The 22406-nt window shown below is 32.2% G+C and overlaps 3 protein-coding genes across 7 annotated transcripts in view; 2 read left to right on the top strand and 1 right to left on the bottom strand.

The window, feature by feature from the left end:
• The first annotated feature begins 155 nt into the window (after positions 1-155).
• On the top strand, positions 156-7877 carry LOC106066325 (ER lumen protein-retaining receptor 2). 2 transcript variants are annotated; one of them, XM_013225315.2, is made up of 6 exons: positions 156-343; positions 2668-2927; positions 3364-3478; positions 3896-4033; positions 4293-4311; positions 5848-7877. In XM_013225315.2, the coding sequence occupies exons 1-6, from the start codon at positions 253-255 to the stop codon at positions 5891-5893; spliced, it is 669 nt and encodes a 222-aa protein (XP_013080769.1). In that variant the 5' UTR covers positions 156-252; the 3' UTR covers positions 5894-7877. The 2 variants fall into 2 exon arrangements, with proteins under 2 accessions (XP_013080769.1, XP_013080770.1); XM_013225316.2 differs by lacking the exon at positions 4293-4311 and having other exon boundaries at positions 158-343.
• A 1565-nt stretch (positions 7878-9442) lies between these two features.
• On the bottom strand, positions 9443-22119 carry LOC106062168 (DNA polymerase subunit gamma-2, mitochondrial-like). Of its 2 annotated transcripts, none has more exons than XM_056018939.1 (11): positions 22018-22119; positions 20839-21022; positions 18145-18243; positions 17449-17495; positions 17139-17289; positions 15138-15243; positions 13598-13813; positions 13180-13323; positions 12379-12560; positions 12185-12281; positions 9443-9899 (listed from the first exon to the last, which is right to left on the bottom strand). In XM_056018939.1, the coding sequence occupies exons 2-11, from the start codon at positions 20982-20984 to the stop codon at positions 9825-9827; spliced, it is 1263 nt and encodes a 420-aa protein (XP_055874914.1). In that variant the 5' UTR covers positions 20985-21022; positions 22018-22119; the 3' UTR covers positions 9443-9824. The 2 variants fall into 2 exon arrangements, with proteins under 2 accessions (XP_055874914.1, XP_055874913.1); XM_056018938.1 differs by lacking the exon at positions 22018-22119 and adding an exon at positions 21337-21560.
• The window catches only part of LOC106054933 (diacylglycerol lipase-beta-like), a 24282-nt gene continuing 23539 nt past the window's right edge, over positions 21664-22406 (top strand). For all 3 annotated transcript variants that reach the window (XM_056018937.1, XM_056018936.1, XM_056018935.1), the window contains exon 1: positions 21664-21871. In XM_056018937.1, the coding sequence (XP_055874912.1) occupies positions 21777-21871 (95 nt within the window). In that variant the 5' untranslated portion in view covers positions 21664-21776. The remainder of the gene's footprint in view (positions 21872-22406) is intronic.

Here is a 22406-nt window from a genome sequence, read left to right as displayed (position 1 = left end):
AAATAATAACAATAAAGTTTATTAAGAAAATTATTTTATTACATCAAAATCTAAGGTTTATGCGACTTTTAAAACAAATTGTTCTCACATTTTAAAGAATCGGTATTTCAAATTAAGATCTTAATCAAGTACGTTGACCTAATATCGTGTTACATCCCTACCAACAATTCCTTGCGCGCCACGTCCTCATCAGAACCGTAAGAACGTGGAAGTTTACTAAAATAGACGACTGGTTAGCTGATAAACAATAAAATGAATATCTTTCGACTTATCGGTGATATGTCCCATCTTTTAGCAATAATTTTACTATTGCTAAAGATGTGGAAAACTCGATCATGTGCAGGTAAAATTATTAACTTCACAATCTAAAAGTACCCTCCTAAGCGTAACGGTAAAGTCAAGATAGCCTACCTAAAGTTTAGTTTAGGCTAAAGAAGTAAAGAAAGTGCTAAACCAGGTTAAACTTAAACTAGAGATATTTAGATCTATCATATTAGATAAGACTAAGTAAAACTAAAAGTAACACTAGACCAAGACAGTAAGACTAGACTAGTAACAGTTCGTCAGTTCTGCCACCGACTCTGGCGGCTGTCGTCTTTCTGTCTTCACTTCATCATGACATTATCATTATTAGGGTATGATTACAAGTTACGTTCACACTCTATTACTCTTAACTATAGTATACAGTTACACTATTTTCAATAATTCCTTGTTTTTATTCAGTCTATTGAATAATGAATCATATAATTATTATAATTATTATTTATACATCATTAAATGTAATAGTACTATTAATACATTTGAATTTTATGATTGTGTCATTGTTGTTATAGTGTTACTAAGTGTAATAACAGACTCTATCTAGAAATCTAGACTAGATTAGATCTAAAGTCTAGTAAAGTCTAAATCTAGATTATGGAGTAGTTTATAGTTACATTTTATACTATTCGGACACCTATAGTCTATAGATAGGCCAAAATTTCAAAGTTTGACTTTGTCAGCGCATTATTTGACAATGGTTCAACATAGAAAAGAAAATGAAGTATCAAAATCTTTAGTTTAAAGAGAATTAGGATGACTACTTATAATACTTATATTTGTACCCCTAACCTATATTTGTTATTATATTTAAATTTAAGGTCAAAGAGGCCATGTGTTTCATTTAATTCAGATAAATTTGACCCACATTATCTGATTCCGGACACTATAATTTATTTTAGACAGTCTCTATATTTAGGCATCAATAAACTCAGATTTTAATTCTATATTAACATTAACTAAATTTTAAGATCCCCAGGCATAGCCCCTCACATGAAATCATTAAGATGTTTTTCAAATTATGCATAAATACGAACACAAAAAATAAAAATATGAACACACTTATTTTACTAGGTCACTGGGATATTGACTTCTACACAGACTTTTAGATTTATTTTATGTTTGCATGATTAGATGTGTGTTGAATGTTTGTATTTTTTGTTTATTCATTTAATACATTTCTAATACAGATGATCTTTTGTAGTATAGTACAGGTTAGGAGAGCCATTCTTGCCTAAATAGCTGAATCCTCTATATTCTCTCTATAGGTATAAATCTAGATCTATCTAGTAGGTCTAGAATTCTAGATCTAGGCATTAAACTTCATTCAATGTACCAAGCTCACTCCAAACATTTGCCTATTTATTCTCTATAAAAATCAACAACCACAAAAAAAACAACAAATATAATATAAGATCATTAATATTGATTTCCAAAACTGGCTGTTTGAAATAAGTTTTGGTAAGAAAATCGTAATTTAATTCAAACACCATATTAATTTTTTTTTGTATGGAATCAAACAACTTGGCTTATAAATCAAATAAATCAGCTCCAAAAACAGAATAAATATTGCCAGGCTCATTAGCATAGACTTAGCCAATAAAAAAATATAGAATAAATATAGTCTTAATCCTAGGTATCCTAGTCATCCTGGTAACAAAGGAAAAAAGAACAACCTGACTTACAAATTTGAAAAAAAAATTTTCTTACATAAAAAGAAGCTAAATGGAAGGAAATTGGGTTAGAATCATTGGAAAATGGACAAGCTTATTATATAGCATGCTAGTTTCATGTTAAATATCAAAATAAAGATGTAACGACTACAAAAACAAGTGTTCATGTAATGTCGGGATTAAATAAACTACTCTTGAGTCTATCTAGAATAGATTTAGTCTAGTAGTCTAGCTTCTCTACTCTACTTCAAGTCTGTTTACTCTGATCCTAGTTGTACTTTTATCAAGATTGCATTCTGCTCGGGTTTTAGTTTTAGTCTCTATTTTACAATTTTAAAAAAATAGTAAAGTTCCCCATTCAGACTTAGTGATCTATAATAGGTTAGATGATTTAAAGTTAAAGGTCATCTGTTTCTATGGCCAACGGTTAACAAGGTTGTAGGAACCAGCATAACAATCATTTTTACTTTCCCCAACAAATGTCAGGTACCCATGCCATTAGAGTTGGGTGGGCTGAGGGGTGTTTCTAAAAATCCTGGAATTAAAAATGCCAGTCTTCACCAAAATTCAAACCTGAGACCCCCTCAAAAAGCCAAGATTTTTACCACTCAGCCAACACAGCCCTGTTTTAAAATGTTACATGAATAATATTTTTACGATTCCTTTTTATATTTAGGTATCTCTGGAAAAAGTCAAATACTTTTTGCACTGGTGTTTGCATCACGTTATCTGGATCTCTTTACAAGCTTCGTTTCTGTCTACAACTCTGTCATGAAAATATTCTTCATTTCAACATCTTTATTGACTGTTTATCTCATGTACTTCAAGTTTAGAGCAACTTACGACTCTAACCATGATACTTTCCGAGTTGAATTCCTTGTGATTCCTGTTGGAGGATTAGCTTTCTTGGTTAATCATGAATTTAGTCCACTTGAGGTAAGATTCAAGTTATCAAATTTAATAGAGAATTTTATGAATATGACAAAGTTGAAGTTAACAGTCTGCTACTATTAACGATATTTTGAAAGAAACAAATCTGCAATGTATGATTCGTTATTGCTGTTTTATTTTAATATTGATGAATCTATCTCATCTTAAATTTATTTTTATATACCAGTAGCACATCTTTCATGCAATAGAATGCTAAGTGTGCTTTGGTTCGATCTCTTATGGACCTGTGGGTGCTGGTAGGGGGGTATCTCGGATGTTTCCATGCTGCTCAGTAAACACAACTCAGTTGGAATTCAAACTCGAGCCCACTTTATTGGTAGCTAATTTATTCCTCTCAGTCATACGTCTCTCTTCTCTATTTAATAAATACAATCTATCATTTAGCTGAAGTAGCTATTAATAGTAATTGTTTGTTTCACAGATTCTCTGGACCTTCTCTATTTACCTTGAGTCAGTGGCTATTTTACCTCAGCTCTTTATGATGAGCAAAACTGGTGAAGCTGAGACAATTACATCACACTATTTATTTGCTCTAGGTAACAGCTGGACTTTTTATAATGAAATGCTGAACTAGATTGGCGAAATTTATTTTTAATATTCTCTGACAACTAAATTGGGTTGTTTTACTTTTTTTTTAAAAAGTAAATTCAATTATAAACTAAATTGGGTTGTTTTACTTTAGAGCCAACTTATTTTAACTGTATAGTATAGAAATAAAATTACTCTTTCTAGAATAGAAACAACCAGAATGTATCTGTAGGGTAGGTTTTAAGAATGCTGTTCCTTAGTATTTATTTGTGACATAATGTAAAAAGCGATAATAGGTATTAAATACTTTTTAAAATATCTAGGTATAGTGTACAAGCTTCATGATCTTGTATACATTCATATTAAAATTATTGCAAAAATTACATGGTGACAATGTATTGAACTTGTATTGATATTGTTTCCAGGATCCTACAGAGCCCTGTACATACTGAACTGGGTTTACCGATACTATTTCGAAGGATTCTTTGACTTAATAGCCGTAGTTGCCGGTTGTGTACAGACTATTCTGTACTGTGACTTCTTCTACTTGTACATCACAAAAGGTAAGCCATATTTCAGTGTTACTGTGCTTATGTGCATTGCAAATAGGAAAACTAGGCATTTATAGTTAATAAGCAATTTAAAGATTTAGGTCTTTTTTTAATTAAACATTTTTTTCTTCTGGGATAAAATTTTAAGTTAAATAAATACCTAACATTCCACTCAGAAAAGTTATCAACATTATATCAATGGTCACAGTTGAAATTGTCTTTTAAAAAAAATAAATCTTAGAAACAAATAAAGACCTAAATCTTTATTTAGGTTTTGGCAAGGAGTCAGGGTAAGTTACTCCATACTTACTGTAAACTGTCTGGATAAACATTCTTTTAATGGGAGAGAAATTGAGCCCCTACCCGCCTTTTTTTTTTTCTTAGTTTGCCTGTGTTCCAGAAATCTTTGTATTATTTACAATTGCTAAGCATCTAAAATAATTTTCTTTCATTTTTATTGCTTGAGTTTTGTTTGAAAACCTTTAGACTAATAAATCATTACTTGAAGAAGAAATGTTAGTCTGATTATAATTTGTAGGAATATTTAGCACAAAATTAGCCAAGATATGTGTGAAAACTAGAATGCTTCAGTTTAAAACACATTTTGTAAGGGACTGCCTTTCAAAATACTATTAGTATGAAATGTCAATCATCCTAATCAGTTGTTACTTAATATTTGATCTTGTTAACACCAGTGAGTTATGCCTGGTAGATGGATCATGTTTAATAAAGATAACACAGTAGTCAATTTGCTTGCCACACATATTAAACCTTTTATTTAAGAAGGGCTGTGTTCTTTAAGTACTTTGGCATGTTTGAAATAGTAATTGTCCTGTTCAGTTAAATATGTTTCATCATCTATTGAAACTCCTATACTTAGGAAACATGTTATGTTTTAATACATATTTGATGTATTGGTAGTTTCGTGATCTATTGAAACTCCTATACTTAGGAAACATGTTATGTTTCAATACATATTTGATGTATTGAGGACATTGGGTAGTAAACAAGAATGAATTGTGTTCTCACATTAAATCACTGTTAAAAAGAGGCAATGAGTGGCTATTGTGTGAAAATTATATTCCCAGGTTCTTGTATATAGGAATAACATTTTATTATCTTAATACATATCTAGGTTTCTAAAAAAAAGAAATAAAGTTCACACACTATCCATGTTTTCAGTGATGTTGAATGAGAATTAATTGTATCCCCTGGTTGTAGCAAATGTAAAAATAAATGTATCCAAGTACTTCTAGAATTGTGTCCTTCAGTGGTGGCTTTAACAAATGTCTTAGTTTGCATGGGACGGGGGGGAGGTTGACTGCATGTTTTGCATATCAGTAAAACTTTTGTCAAACTGCTCTCAGTGTTAGATACCATTTTTTTTTTAAGTGAATTAATTAGAAGGGCAATGGTCAACTAAAATTTTTTAATACATAGTTATTGCTCGGATTATGCATTCTATATTAATGTTCTGCAATGTCATTTAAATATATTATTTACCTCTAGAAGTTCTGTTTAGGTGATGGTCCAAGCTTGCCTTTTATTTTTTATTTTTTTCTTAATTTTAGATAATATACAATTAGAAAATTCTGAATATTTTTTTTTTAATAAACCTGAAAAAATATTTTTCTTCTAGACTATCAGTAGCATACAGTTAATAACAACCAATCTTAGAAACAATATTTTTTTAAAAACAATATCAATTGCTATTTTCATGTTGACATTTTAACTACAGGGGAAGACATGTGCAATTATTGCAAGACAAAAATGATATGGTTTTAAAATATCAAAGTAACTAAAATAAATTCTTGTTCTTTCTGCAGTATTGAAAGGAAAGCGGATCACCTTACCGGCATAAATATTGTATGAGACCAAGTAAAAGATTGAGTCATGTTCATTCAAGTAACTGTATGTAGTCATCACAGAGGATATTTTTCTCTCTATGGAACGTTTATTGGATAAGGGTTGTTTGTTGTTTAGTTTTTTTTTGTTTTAGATCACTTGTTATGGGAAGAGTGGTGATTTATTTTACAGCAAAAAGACGTTTGTTTTATTCATTAATATAACGTCATGGTTATCTAATTAAATTAACTGATTATTAAGCAAATTTGTATTAAAAGTATCAATAGAAATGTGTAAAGCAAATCTCAATTTTGTTTAGAAGAAGAACCAGTTTTTCATCGACAATCAAATTCAATGCTATAAAAAGAACTTTTATTATTCACTTGTGTGTCAGATATATTTAGTTAACATTTTCATTCTATCAATATGAATTTTTTTTTTTTTTTCATATCTTCGATATTTTTCCTTTATAAGAAATTCATTTGTGGGAAAAATATTTTCTTAGGCCATTAAATTTCCTTTAAAATAATCATTCATTTATTGAAGTACTTTATTTACTTGCTTGTTTATGTACTTATTTTAAAAAAAAAAAAGCTATGTTTCACCATCTGCATCATTGTTTGCCTCAGAGTTGTCAGCGTACATGTATTGCCCATCAGGTTCTCTGTGAGAATAAATAGGGTGATCAAAGTAATTATTGATTAAAATAAAGTGCATCAAATGAAACAGTGTCTTTAGTTTTCTACCTAAACAATACTAGATATGTTCGTCATTTTTTAAATTTTTATTTACAGTGATGTTGTAATAACAATCGTGCATAGTGTTTTGGTTGTTTAACCATTTTGGAAGGTGTGCCTTGCTTGATATATGAACTACATTGGTAAGACCTGTGAATGCTATAACAAGAAAGGCTTGTCATGACATAGAATGTGAATTGAGGGTCGTGTCTGTTTTATTTATTGGATGACTAACTTAGAACAAAGCATGCTGCTGGTTTAATTTTGTTTTTTTTAATTGGACTAAAACCTAAGTTGGGAATTGAGTATGGATTATCTAACACAACTTCCTAGGATTAGTGATCCTTAATCTGTATTATGAATGATTTTTAGTTTGTTTTGAATCCTTACAGAGTGAATGATTGACTAATGTAATGTTTCCTGTTGGTGATATTTGTGAACTTTATTTGGTGATATATGTGAATTGTGTGCTATAAATATAAAGAACACTTTTATTGAGGGTGTTGATGCTTGAAATGGAATTTAGCTTCATTTCAATACATTTACCATTTGAGGTATTTATTTTGAACTAGAATGCTGTTAAGTTTCATTCTCTTTGTACATATATACATATTTTTTTTTTTTTACTTTTTTTTTTTTTTTTTCTTGCATTATGATTAATACAATTTAATATGAATAAATCTGTACTGTCATTAGTATTTAATACCTTTGTAGATGGAAGCCATATTTAGATCATCAGAAGTCTCATGTTTTTTTTAAAGATTGTCTTGCCATAAAAAGCGCATCAATAGGGCCGTCCTTGGTCATTATTACTTTGGTGTAAATGTTGCCTATTGCCTAACATAACACAGCTGTTTTCCAAATTATGGAAACTGCTGAGCTGAAATATCAAAACTTGTCACAAGGTTTGAGCCTGTTATATTTCACACACACTATAGACACTCTTTGCATCCACACCATTTTATCACATTGTAGACAGGAAATCAGCTGCATGTTTTTCTTAATTTATGAAATGACCCCACAGACTGCAAGCTTGTAACAACTATATAGACTGGTATTTACAATTCACTTGTGGCTATTGAAATCATCATGTATATAGAAACTAGTTGTGTGCATGGTTCTGAAAGTATTAAATGTGTGATGCTAGTGTTAAAACTATTTGTGCTTTTATCCTTTTTTTGTTTGTCTCCTTCAGTTTTTGAATTCTGTCCTAGTACTGCCAAGTATTGAAACCATGCTGTTCTATGATGTACAATTAAACTATTCATATATTACACATTCTTTTTTGACATTTTTTTTTTTTTTTTTTACTAACATTAAGTGGTTTTCTTTTCCTTTGGCTTTTTTTGTTTTTGGCATGCGTCAAATAGAATAAAAAAAATTTCTCTTAAGATGCTGTTTAGCTCTTTGCATAAGGTGACCACCCACAAATGAAAATCACTGCATGAATTGAAGATATTTTTTTTAGTGAAAAAGTTATTTTATGGAAACTCCAATGGTTTTGACGAGTTGTAAATTACCTTAAAGAATATATTCTTTTCTTTTTATTTTCAATAATAAGGCTTGTCTTCAAGTCCAAAGGTTAAGGAATGCAGTATTTCCTGTGGCTATGCAGCCCCAGCTGTGACCTACATATTTTGTCATATCCAGGGCAAGCATAACCATAGTCCGCTGGTGAAGATTTTCTTTTCACTGTCAATAATACTATTTCTGCACATCCATAAGTCAGAATGGCCTAAATGTATAGCCTACGTAGATCTGACCAGGTTGTTAACATCAGTGGGACTTGCAGCTTGTTTACTATTGCAGCAGGGAATGAAAATGCCTTTTTTCCCCTAGAGTTAGTTATTATAGTACTTTGAGAAGATCTTGTAGATGTAGACCTAAATTTCGGTAATACCGACTGGATGATGTAATCTATTACATGTTTCGGCACCATATACCTATGAAAGGTGTGTTATGAACATTGTTGCACAATGAAAAAGGATGTTTATTTTTGCCCCCTTCCATTAAAATCTTTACAAAAATGTCTACCTCCATTTGAAATGATTTACTGAGTAATGGAAAGCCATACAGTAGTAAAGTTTACTATCTTTTAAAAGATATAGAATCTATGTCTTGTAAGCAAAGAACAAAACGGTAGACTCTTGCTTGACTAACCATGTCAGTGTGTATTTTCTTGTCCGACCACTAAACATACAACAAACACTATCACGTGGTCGTCGTCCTACTAAAGTTCTAGGCTAAACTTACACTGACCAGTTTGTTAGAATCAGTTGGACATACGATCTATTTACTTTTTGGGATAGGGAGGGGTGTGGGTGAATTTTTTTTTCTTCTCAAGTTGGTTATCCTAATGCTTTTAGATCTATATAACTGTACCAGTGGCTATCATAGCTATGGACTAGGCTGTCACTAAGCCTAATGACCACTGTAAAAATAAGCAATACAGATTTGTTTTCAGTATTGTTGAGGGAAGTGTCAAAAATTTACAAATTTATTAAATATAAATGTTCCTAAGCATTTAAATAAAAAAAAATTAAAATGTTTACTATTACTTTTTAAGCAGAATTTAAATAACTCAACTTTAAAAACAATCAGAGTTTCCCTTAAAGCAGAATTATGGGCATCAACAATGTGATAAGGAATACATCTATTTCAGTAATAAATTAAATTAATAAATTTTTACTATCCTAACTGTCAATAGACATTTGCTTTTAATGACCTGACTGTATAAATATATTTAGCTCTTTTGATATAAAGGGAGAGTAACCCTTGAAGGATTATGGGCACTACATGACCTAAATTGTGCAGATGTGCCAAAAACTCAAACTAACAGAAAAAAAATGTTTCTCCTTTATTTCAATGTATCAAATGTCAAGTTATTGTACAATTAGAAGATATCTCAAAATTGTTGATATTTGACAATATTACACAATACTTTGAATCAGTACATTTTAAAATATGAATTCATTATTTTATATACTATGCAATAGATCAGTAACAAAGAATTAAGCATTAACTGCAAGTATTGATCAACAAACATTCCAGAGAAATAAAAATATATAGCAGTAAATAAAACTTAACATTAAAAACAAATGTCAACTGACAACCAAAGGAGTTACATTTAGGGGTGACTCTTGCATTACATCCCAAACAACTCCAAGGGGGAAAAAAAACATTCTCAACACACACACATCATGTAAATATACTGGTAGGCATTAAGAGTGATGCTCCAACCTGGCACTGAGATTTCTTTTTATATCTTCTACAACTGTTCCTATATGGCTTGATTTCTGAAAAAAAAATTATCAATCCTCATATTCATTGTTAACACAGATATTGTATGTAACACTAAATTTTAGGGATTACGCATGAAGTCAGGGGTGTCATATTCCACTTTCTATGGGCAAAATAAACTTATGAAAGCAAGTTAATCTGAAAGATGACATAACAAGGATAATATTTTCTTCTGAATACTCAACAATTCCTTTGGCTGCCTTATATTCATTGTTAACACAGATATGGTATGTGACACTAAATTTTAGGTATTTCTCAGGAAGTTAGGGGTGTCATATTCCAGTTTCTATGGGCAAAATTCCCTGCTCGGACCTGAGACAAAGTATTGCCTCTGCCACCTATCGAGAGTGGCAGGACCGATGGGAGGCTGAGACTCACAACAAACTCAGGCAGATTGTGGCAGCACAGATCTAAGGGTCTGACAAGGCGTGGTAGCACAACCATGTCCAGACTTAGGATTGGCCACACCTACATCACGCACTCTTTTGTGCTGAAGAGAGAGTAGCCCCCACTTTGTGAGTACTGTGACTCTCGCCTCACCGTGGAACATATTCTCATTGATTGCCCCAAATACCAGGATGTCAGGGAGAATTTTTTTAGAACATACACCTTAAATCACTATTCGACAATGTTGACCCTGGGAAGGTACTGGGCTTTGTCTGGGAGGTGGGGTTGTCTACAAAGATCTGATTTTTGAATTGTGAACATATAATATTTACATAAGATTTTTACCAAATTATTAAATTTTTACTACCTTTACAATTTTAACTGTGAATAGACCTTGTTTTTAATGATTTAACTATATAGAATTTAGCCCTTGTTATGTAAAGGGAGAGTGATCCTTAAAGGATAACAGGCATGACATGGCCTAAATTGTGCTGATGTGCCTAAACTCAAACTCAAGGATAATATGTTATTCTGAATACTCAACAATTCCTTTGGCTGCCTTGTATTCATTGTTAACACAGATATGGTATGTGACACTAAATTTTAGGTATTACTAAGTCAGGGGTGTCATATTCCACTTTCTATGGGCAAATTAAACTTATGAAAGTTAACTCAGAAGTTAATCTGAAAGATGACAATACAGAACCAGGATACTATTTTCTTCAGAATACTCAACAATTCTTTTGGCTGCTCTGATCCAGAAAATGTCTCTAATCTGGAAAAAGAGCAAGGGTATTCTTCCCTTGCAGTAATATTCACACCCATGAAAGCTGTCTAATATAAACACATTGTTTATTAATAAATTATTAGTAAATTCAATTTCACAATCAGATTAGATTTCAAGCATCTCTGGATTACTTATAAGCAAAATTGGAAGAGAATACATCCTCCAGAATTTTGAGGAAAAAAAATTATGATAAGATAATTTAAGTAGAAAACGCATTCTAAAATTCATAAGAAAAACATTGGCTATCTTGCTCAATGACTAGAACTCCTTAAAGGCTAAAATATCAATTTAAGATTGTATCATGATACACATTTTTTTTTCTTCTTTGTTCTCGATTGGGGAAGCTACCATCTTCTACCAAGCATGTACCCAGGTGGTGGATAGGAAGAAAGACCCTTAGATACAAGGTTTTGCTGTGAATATCAAATAAACAGCCATGGACCAACTGGTTTGCAGTCCTGGAGGATGAGGTGGGATGTTTCAGTGGTTAGGATATTCACTTAAAACATCTCAGAATTCCAGGGAAATGATTGTAAAAAGCGATATTATGCTTAAACTCTAAACCCGGGTAGATGAAACTCATTAACTAGGGATGGTAATTCATCTAAGAGAGACAACTGCTGCCTTGCAGATGATCTTGGCTGATCTAAGGCTTTGGAAGCATACCCAGAAAGAAAAGCAGGCTGAAACGGAGTCAATGGGCCTCCTGGCGCATAACTAATTGACACGCAATCTCATATAAATTTTGAAATTGTAGGTTTCATTAACACTGTTTAATAAAAATATGAAATGACTTTAAGCAAGTTGCAATGTGCAAGAAATCTCTAGGTGCTATCTGTTCATTAAGAGATTAATACTGCCATTAAATTTTGAGACAAACCATAAATAAATAATGAAAGAGAAATGTCATTAAACTGAGCTGTAGAAATTGAATTCAGTAAATTCTTTCCCCTGCTAGATATATTCTTTTTAGAGTAGAGATTTGGTTGAACCACTAAAAAGTAACTAATATTTTAAGTTTTATACAGTATTGAGCTTATGGAAGACTCGAACATACAGAGTAGTAAGCTTCTAAGAGGAAGGAATATCTTTAACATAGAGCCATACCTGAATTTGTGTATCTCTGTGTCTAGTACTGATCAAACCTTCACTGATGGTACTGTCACTAACAATGATGGTGTAATGGATGCCTAGCTGATCATTTCTAATGGATGACAACAAAGGAGTAAACTTAGTTTTAAGAAAAATGATGATCTATGATTTAAAAATAAATGTGAGTAATGTTTAAAAAAAAAAATCACCTTTTAAAATGGGCCTCTAATGTGCTACCTTGTTCAGATATATTGAATAATGACACTCCATTTCTCTTGAAATCTTTCTCTAAATGGTGGCACACATGACGCAACTCACTTGGCCTTGTTGATGTATTACTGACAGCTATTGCAATTTGAAATGGACTTATTTGGGAGTGCAGCTTCAATACCTAGACGAGGAATAGAACAGTTGAGATATATCAAAATTCAAACAGAGTGAGATTTTCTAGCAGTGAAAAATTTATTACAATTTACTCCAGTGTAGAAATCTTGTGAATTATACCAATCACAATTGGTTGAGTATATTTTCCTGTTTAGGAAATTAAATAATCATACCTTTCTGTTAGGCTTAGAAAAAAATAAAAATAATTTACAAAATAAAAAACCTGTGTATGCATAATTGATTCACAATTTAGATAATTTACCTTATAGACTCAGGATTTCATCTATTAACTAAATAATTAGAAAAAATGACATACAAGATGGTGACAAGGCATGGCACAACTAAATGCTTCAGTCTAGAAATAGTGAATCTATTATTTCTTCAACAAATAGTTAAAGTTGAGCTAGAAATAGGAAATTATTATTGGCATTTTTTTGCTTTAATAAAGCAAACACATTTTTTTAAACAGATTTTATAATCAGCAAACATTTAAATAGAACAGAAACCATTATGGAAATTGAAACACAGTTTATACTAAAAGGTATGAATCATGACTTGGTATTCTTTCAAAAATTTGACAAATCAACAAACAAAAAGACAAAATGTAAACAATACAACATTCATACCATACTAGGTCTGGTTGTGCTGTCAGTAGAGGTCATCCGCCGCTCATAATAGCTGTCCACTAAAAGAGCAGCTGTGGCAGTCTCCAGGTTTGTGTCACAGACAATACAGTGAGGTAGGCTGGGCTCCTTGCCAGTGACTAAACCCTGTAAGAACAAATATTTCAGACATCAGTAAGAAACTAATTATCCATGCTATTCTGACATTCCAAAGCTAATTATGAATAACAATTTTAATGTTTGAATATCTCATAAATAATTAAGCTAGTAAGTGGAATAGTATTCAAATTTATTTTTTTTTGCATTTATGTACTGTGTATGTACAAATATGTATGTATTTATTTATTTTAATAAATGTATTAATGTATTGCTAGCCTGTAACAGGAGATAATGTAAGGACAACAAAATTTATAACACTTACTTTATATTTCTCCTGTTCAACATTGCTGGGATCTTGAAAAGGCTGGTCTCCCAAGCTATGCACTTTTTCAATTGTCTCCATTCCCCATGGGAAGTGATAGACTATATTAATACACTTTGGACTCATTCCATTCTCAGTACCATTCTCATTGCTGCCAGTCTGGCTATTTTTGGAATTCTCTGAGCTGACATGAAAATCGGCAGGCTTATTAGAAAACTGTGGATGGTAGTAAAATTTTATAAAGCTTTTTATTTTCTTAAATTCACAACAATAAAATGCACAAATGGACTAGCTAGTTAAATAAAATAAAAAAATAAAAACAACACAACACCACACAAAAATATTACATCAAAAGATATTGTTGAACTTGTACCAACATATTTTTTAATTTATAAAACTGACAGTGTTGATAAACTTGTCAATAGGGTATAGTTTTATGAATATCTTAACATTTTATTGTATCCCCTTTCTTTTTTTATGTAGTCCTGTATTTTTTAACCTTTGTTGTTTTCTTTCCATAAATTTTTAACATCTATGTTACTTTCTAAAGAGTTAAAGAAAGAATTACATTGCATGAGAATCCCATTAAAATGATCAGACTTGGAAGTACAACATAGAAGCAACCCACAGAGGAAGAAGGACCAGCAGACCATTTTTTTGTGTGTGAAAGGAAGCACTTTAAATGACTGAATGACAGATTCTTCTTATGTATTTCGCTTTAAAAAATATTTCTCCTAAATTGATTGAGAACATTTTGTCGGAGAACATGTCCCGCAAAATGAACTACGCATACCAAGAGTTGGGATGATATGGAGCCCAATACGAAGAAAGCGCAAACAGGGACGTCCTCGTATAACTTGGCGCCACACCTTCATGGAGGACCTCAGAACAGTGGACACCAGGTGGGAGGAGGTTTCAGACATTGCCAGTGACAGATCTTTGTGGAGACAGCTTGCCGCCCAATGTGCCGAACGGCACGGGAGGACCTAATTCTAAGTCAGATTTAGAACATTAGTCCAGAGTATCTTGTGCTTGTAATTGATCAGCTTTCCTAAGTCATGCATGAAAATGGTAAGTTTTTCTAGTGTCATGTTTTGAAAGTTTTCTGATGATCCATCAGACTTGAAATACAGGTAATTACATCCTAGCCCAAACCTTCGGCAGGGCATGATAGCGAACAGGGTTTGAACCAAGGACGATAATGACCATGGAACAACAGCCAAGAGCGCATGCCATATGACCAGGCAGTCAGCCATAATGTATGAATATGGTAATTAGTCTACTGTCAAGTATGAATATGGTTGCTTTCTGAAGACTGAAGAGCCTATTTTAAGTCCCAAAGCTCCAATAAAATTACCTCTAGTCAGTTTCAGGACTTCTAACAAAAGGAGCATTAGTATTGTAGAAAGTACTCAGTGGTTTAAGCCCAATTCTACAAAGGCCCTCTAGACTTAGTGTAATCTACTAGAGTAGGCCTACACAAATGATCAGCAAGCTAGTATTTACTAGATGCTAAAACAAGAAACAAAAGTTCACTTACATTTTTCCACCAAGATAATCTCAGATGTAGCCAGAAATCAAAAGTTTTGTTTCTACTGGAAGGAAGAATAAAATTCTGAAGCAGAAGTCTGGTTCTATTACAATCTCTGTAGATGTAAATATTAAAGCATTTGTGTTCTTATGTATTTCACAATAAGTGCAAATGAGACGTTAATAAGTTTTTAAGTTTCAGAAGTTAGTTTTTTTTATTAGAGCTTGATAATATCTTTGGGACAAATGATGCAAAAGTTATCAGCTCCTGTTGGCAAGGTTTTTAGAGGATTTCATAAAGTCAGCACAATAGTCGATTGCTTTTACTAACCAAAATGTTGGGTATAATAAGATTTTGGTGAATTCATCAATGTCCTCAAAATTTTAGGTTTATTCAGAGCGGAGATAGATTCAAACTTGAGATCCCTTAGTTCAGAAGTCTTGAGATTCCTTAATTCAAAAGTTTTGAGACCCATCAGTTCAGAAGTCTTGAGACACCTTAGTTAAGAAGTCTTGAGACCCCTCAGTTCAGAAGTCTTGAGACCCCTCAGTACAGAAGTCTTGAGACCCCTCAGTTCAGAAGTCTTGATACCCCTCAGTTCAGAAATCTTGAGACCCCTCAGTTCAGAAGTCTTGAGACCCCCTCAGTTCAGAAGTCTTGAGACCCCTCAGTTCAGAAGTCTTGATACCCCTCAGTTCAGAAGTCTTGATACCCCTCAGTTCAGAAATCTTGAGACCCCTCAGTTCAGAAGTCTTGAGACCCCCTCAGTTCAGAAGTCTTGAGACCCCTCAGTTCAGAAGTCTTGAGACCCCTCAGTTCAGAAGTCTTGAGACCCCTCAGTTCAGAAGTCTTGATACCCCTCATTTCAGAAGTCTTGAGACCCCCTCAGTTCAGAAATCTTGAGACCCCTCAGTTCAGAAGTCTTGAGACCCCTCAGTTCAGAAGTCTTGAGACCCCTCAGTTCAGAAGTCTTGATACCCCTCAGTTCAGAAGTCTTGATACCCTTCAGTTCAGAAGTCTTGAGACCCCCTCAGTTCAGAAGTCTTGAGACATCCTCAGGTCAGAAGTCTTGATACCCCTCAGTTCAGAAGTCTTGAGACCCCTCAGTTCAAAAGTCTTGATACCCTCAGTTCAGAAGTCTTGAGACCCCCTCAGATCAGAAGTCTTGATACCTCTCAGTTCAGAAGTCTTGAGACCCCTCAGTTCAAAAGTCTTGATACCCCTCAGTTCAGAAGTCTTGAGACTCCTCAGTTCAGAAGTCTTGATACCCCTCAGTTCAGAAGTCTTGAGACCCCTCAGAAGTCTTGAGACCCCTCAGTTCAGAAGTCAAACAGGTTACTGCCTGGCTCCCAAAAGAAATGACTTGAATACTTAGAATCAAATCAATATTGAATCTCAGGTTAGCATACCAACTTTCTTCTAAACAGCTTTTAGCTAGCTAGCTTCTGTACAGAATTAAGGGTTGAATTAGACATATACAGCATGCACAATATTGAGGCTATAAATATTTATCTTAGGCAGAGAACTAATGGTATTTCAGCTAACAGGTTAATTCTTCACACAGAGCAATATCTACACTAGAAACCCATCCAGTTGAACAAGTTAATTTTTTTCTAATTAAATAAATAAAACAAGTCTTGTATTCTCTATATCAACAGTCAACACCCAATCTGATAATGTGGACCAGATGAAAAAGACCTTCATGTTAACCTGGTTACCAGCAGCAAAACAACTAGATACAATGAAACATTGTATTAAAATGAACCAAGGTTTATACAGAAACTACTATCTTTTGATAAACATTTCAGATTTTTATTAATGCTGTTAAAACTCCCTACTGATTTTGTGGTTTGTGCTTTGACTGTCATTCTGATGGTCATGGGTTTAAACCCTGCCATCTCCTATGACCAACAGATTTGGGCCAGAACATAAAAGCCTTTATGTCTGAATGAATGTTTGAAACTAACAAGCTAATTGATAAATTGGTTCATAATTTCATAAAATATTTACCCCAAAAGAAATTCCTTCAAGTCAGACTGACTCTGTATCTCAGAAGTCATAGCTGGTGTCCTGGCAGACAAAGTTGACCTAACACTAGTGATTGAAAAAGGTAGTCGATAGTTTGTCAACTTTAATACTTGTAAGTACTTGGATTTGTAATCTAGAGTTAGTTAAAAAAGTAAACGATTTCAAGTGTTGTATAAGAAATCAAAGAAAAAAAAAAGATAAAACTTTTTAAAAATTTTTGTTTCCTGAGGAAAGAGGAAGAGTAAGGAAGAGTTACTAATAATACAATTTAAAATTCAAGTCATTATAATACCTGGCATAAGTAATTCTTGATATGTATTATTGTTTCTTTCAATACAACTGTAAAGAAAACAGTATTAAAAAATTATAAATATTTTTAATTCAATATGCATACTTAAAAACAATAAGACATTAAAGGGTTGATTAAAAAATGCATTAACTTCTAATGTGGGTATAAAGTATTGGTACATATAAATGTTAAAATACAAAATATTTTTTGAATTTCGGGATCGTGAGGGTCCCTATGAGTCAACCCAGTTCTAATGGATGGGTACCTATTAGATGGATACCTAACATTAGTTGGGGAGAAATAAAGACGGTTGGTCGTTGAGCTAGCCACAAGACACCCTCGTTAACTGTGGGCCACAGAAAAAGATGACCTTTACATTATGTGCCTTAAAGATCACATAGTTTTAAAGGGGAACTTTATTTTACTTTTACTAGGTATAAATGTTAAAACACAAAATCTTATTTAAATTTGAAGATGTACATTTATAAACATTTTTTAATTCGTATAATAATAGAATTATGAAAAAAGAAATGATCTTCTAAGACCCTACTCATTTTACAGAATATTTTTTTTTAAACAATCTATATGTGTTTGCAAATAATGAAAGAAAAAAAGATAATAAAATTATTAATACAGAAGTGATAAAGTCTATGTTAGAAAGTAAGTGCCAGTAACGGGAACAATTGTATAGATAGTTACCTTACATCTCCTTGACCCACATTAGCTTGTTTCAAAGCTACTGTTAACATATTTTCCATAGGAAATACATTACTTTGTTGATTTACCATTGTATCCCACCTGAATGAAAAAAAACAACAACAAAAACTTATGAGAACAAGTCAATAACAGATAAGTACAATACATTATTTATTTATTACATTGTTTGTTGTCCTTTTGTCACATCCACTTGCCAGGAGAAAAGAGAGATTTAATGTCTAAATTTATGTAATATTGTGTTTACTAGACTACATTATCCTAAAAACTACTACAAAAATGCCTATTGGGTATATTTTTCAAAATCTTTTAGAGATATTGAATATGAAAGTTAATAATAATATTTAGTTAGTGAGATTTTCAAAATTATTAAATGATTCTATTTACTTTTTTTGTATCCTGTATTCTGGGAAAGGCCTAAATTACAAAGATTTCACTATCTTAGACATCTCATACATGCAAAACTCTAGTTTTGGGTCTAGAAAGACATGGCTACTGAAAGCTTATAAAAAGAAATAAATTTCTCTGTTGCCTTGAGCCTACATTTTGTTTGTTAACAGCGCTTTATAAATAAAATTATTATTATTAACTATTGTTTTTTTTTTTACTTTTCTTACTGGTACTCACATTGTTTGTATCTAAAATTAGAATGATTTAATAGAAGAACTCTTGATTATGTGGAACATTGCATTTTGTACAACTCTCTAGCTAGATAAAGTCAATAAGAGAGACATTTGAACAAAATAAATTTATTAACAATAAGCAGAGTGTGATCATAGCTCAAGTTCTTCAGGTGACATAAAATTTGATAAAAACTGAAAAGTTACTGGTCAAGCTGGGAACTAATCTCATTTGCCCCCATCAGTCACGGAGTGAATATGGTTCATCTCATAGAAATGAAAAGATAAGCTATGGTTGAAATGATATTACCCACACAACAGTTTCCCCATCTTCCCACAGCTGATATGTCCAAAGGAATGACTTGTACCTAATACGGTTTGAGATTAGCAGAGCACAGAATCCTCCAGGGTGTATTACTGTGTGCTGCAAACTGTCTAAGGGTCAATGGATCCCAGGGTTGACTCTCCAGGCCTTTTCCATGTTTGGGTATTAGATAGCGTCATACTATTAGTAGGACTAAAACTAGTACAAAGACTTAGAAAGGAGAACAAAAAAGTTACAACCTTTAAGAACTAGGTTTGTTATGTATTTGATTAAATATGTCAGCAAATCAAAGGCTATATAACTACTATACATAGCAACATATTTTTCAGCTGAAGTAGCAAACAACAATTTCTTCAAAATTATACTTTGCAACAAAATGACTCTCAGTGTCTCTCTTTTGACCACGGTGCATTGATCAGGAATGATAAACAAGCAAAATTTTAAAAAAATAATTATTAAATCACAAAACTTACATTAAACATATCAATTAGTTTAGATCAGTCATGTAATCAAATTTGTGATATATCTAAAAGAAAAAAAAGTTCCCCTTTCAGACTTTGTGGTCTATAGGGCAGATGATGTAAAGGTCATCTGTTTCTATAGCCTACGGTTAATGAGGGTGTTATGTGGCCAGCACAACGACCAACAACCTTTACTTTCCTTAACTAATGTCAGGTAGTACCCATTAGAGCTGGGTGGACTCAAAGGCGCCCAAAGATCCCAAAATTAAAAATGTCAGTCTTCACTAGGATTCAAACTCAGGACGGATATATCTAGACTAACAATAATAAAACTGTGCGATTAGAAATATTTTTTTACAAATTGTTTATCTTTAGCGCAATTTCATGCTTTTAGCGTTCTAAATATGCTATGATCCTATCACTGTCTGGACCAGTTGGAAAAAAAAAAAGGGGGGGGGGGGGAGAGAAAGAACGGGATATCTGGGTGATGGCTTTTTTAAATACATTTAAAAAGAAAGGAATTTATTTGAATTCAAACTCGTGGACTAAAGTCTTCTCAAGCCAACACGGAACGTATTAACATGGAATATTGTATAGTAATCTATTGTTCCTATTTCATGTTTGTTTTCACCAAGCCTCAGACAATGACCTATAAAGGGGACTAATTCAGCTTATACCACCACTTCAGACAAGTAAAATTTCTTTCCCTTGTTTGAGATACCAAACAGAATTATTAATTACCAATAGTTAATTAACTAGTTGGTAAATAACTGTGCAAAATTTCAGCTTCATCCGAAATTGGGTGTGGGAGAAATAACATGTACAAACTTTTTACAAGACAGACAGAGTTGATATTTGTAAGCTTTGTAAAAATAACACAATCATGGGATCTTATGGAGCTGAATAACAGGTTTCTTTCTAGAATCTTTGAAAAAGATCTTTATGTACCAATATCATGGAGGAGGTTGTCAAAAAATAATTGTCATCTTTCTGCTATTTATGAGATAGACCTAGTTTTAGCTAATGAATTTGCACAAGTGCTGCTTTTTCCCTACTACCATTAGAGCATGGAACTTGAATCAGCAGGAGAACCGACGACTTAGGTATCAAATCAATATGCTCGACAAGATTAACACAAAATAATACGAAAAAAGAAATTATTTTCTCTTATGAAGCGGAAGCAAAATAGAATCTGTAAATTTGGGATAGAATCTGTATGTAGTAAATGTGAGTAAAAAAAGTCTGAAATTATCGGAATATCTGTCCAACACACCATTGTTTAAGAATATTATGTCTCAGAAGTGTCCCTGCGGGTCCATAATCGTTGAGGAAGGTATCTTGATTTTGAATGATATTGATGAAACCTCTTTTTTTCAGCAAAGGCATCAGATTAGCGTAGTTTTTCACTGTAGAGGTCATTTTAATTCTTGAAAATTCCGAAGTTAAATTAATGGAATCTAGAAAAAAAAATTCAATCAGGTAACAATCACAATACCTAGTAGAGTCTACAACTACCTATCTTGATCTACTTTAGTTTAAATTGACATATGATAGACATGATGATGATAGATCTTAGTATATTTATATTAATTATATAGATTTCTAATTTATATTTATACTATAGATCTATTATTAAATACTAGATTCTAATACTAATAGTGTAATACTCATTAATAGTAATACTAATTTACTAATAGTAATAATAGTTTAATAAATTAATACTAAAGACAAAGACGTCAAAGACGTGTAAAAGTCTAAAAAGTAAAGTTACTCAGACTCAAGTAAATCTAAATGACTGTCACCAATGTGACTATAATAATATATCGATGTGATCTCTAGATCTAGATCATATTTATAGATATTGAGGTATGATCGTCCACTAGAATGACTAGATCATTGCTGAAATCCAGATCTAAACTAGTTCTATTCTAGTCGAATAGAATAAAATAAATGCGTGGTTTGAAATCCTAGACATCAAATAATTAATAACGAAAGTGTATAATTCGGTTTCCGGTTTATTTATTTATCTATTTTGGGATAATCCCGGAGGTTAAGAATTCACCAAAAACTAAAAATAAAAAATGTCACATTACTAAAATATGACCCACTTTAAACTCAAGATGGTTGCTTGTGTTATCTTCAAGAAAATCAACATTCGCTTGTCAACAGTCGATCTACAAGTTTGGGTACAAAGTATTTAATAAAATACAAATGCCGGGCCTTATTTTATTTGGTAGGCGATGGGCCATAGCCAGTGATGACTTTGTATATCCAAGCTTTGGAGAAGGATTAACACGTATAGCTTGGTAGAGTATTTTAGTATTTAAAAAAAATAATTTTAATTTAATTTTTTAATAACTTATTAAACCAATAATAAACGTAATCACGGTAATGGTCTTAATTTAATAAGTCTTATAAGTTAATTTAGCCTACGCTAAGGTAACTCACTAACTCGATTAACTGTTATAGTATAGTAGTGGTACTTGTAGTTGTAGCAATTTTGGAGCATGTCTTTCCACCCAGAAAAATGTCAGTTATAAAGAGTAACAAAAAAACAAAACAAACTAAAACAAATTAGATCTAATATTTAATTCCAGTAACACAGAATAAAAACGCAAAATACCTAGGTGTTATAATAAATGAAAAACTGTCATGGAATCCCCATATTGATAAAGCTATCAAAAAATTAAACAAAGCATTAGGGTTTATTAAAAGAAATTTCTATAATTCAAATAAGAACATAAAATTAAAATGTTATTTAACCTTGGTTAGGCCAATAAATTATTAATAATAGAATATGCATCCTCTGTTTGTGACCACTCAACACAAGAAAACATTAAG

The sequence above is a fragment of the Biomphalaria glabrata genome, chromosome 2 (assembly GCF_947242115.1).
Source record: "Biomphalaria glabrata chromosome 2, xgBioGlab47.1, whole genome shotgun sequence".
NCBI lineage: Eukaryota > Metazoa > Mollusca > Gastropoda > Planorbidae > Biomphalaria > Biomphalaria glabrata.
Note: the sequence above shows the minus strand (reverse complement) of the source record. Positions and strands in the feature narration are given on the sequence as shown.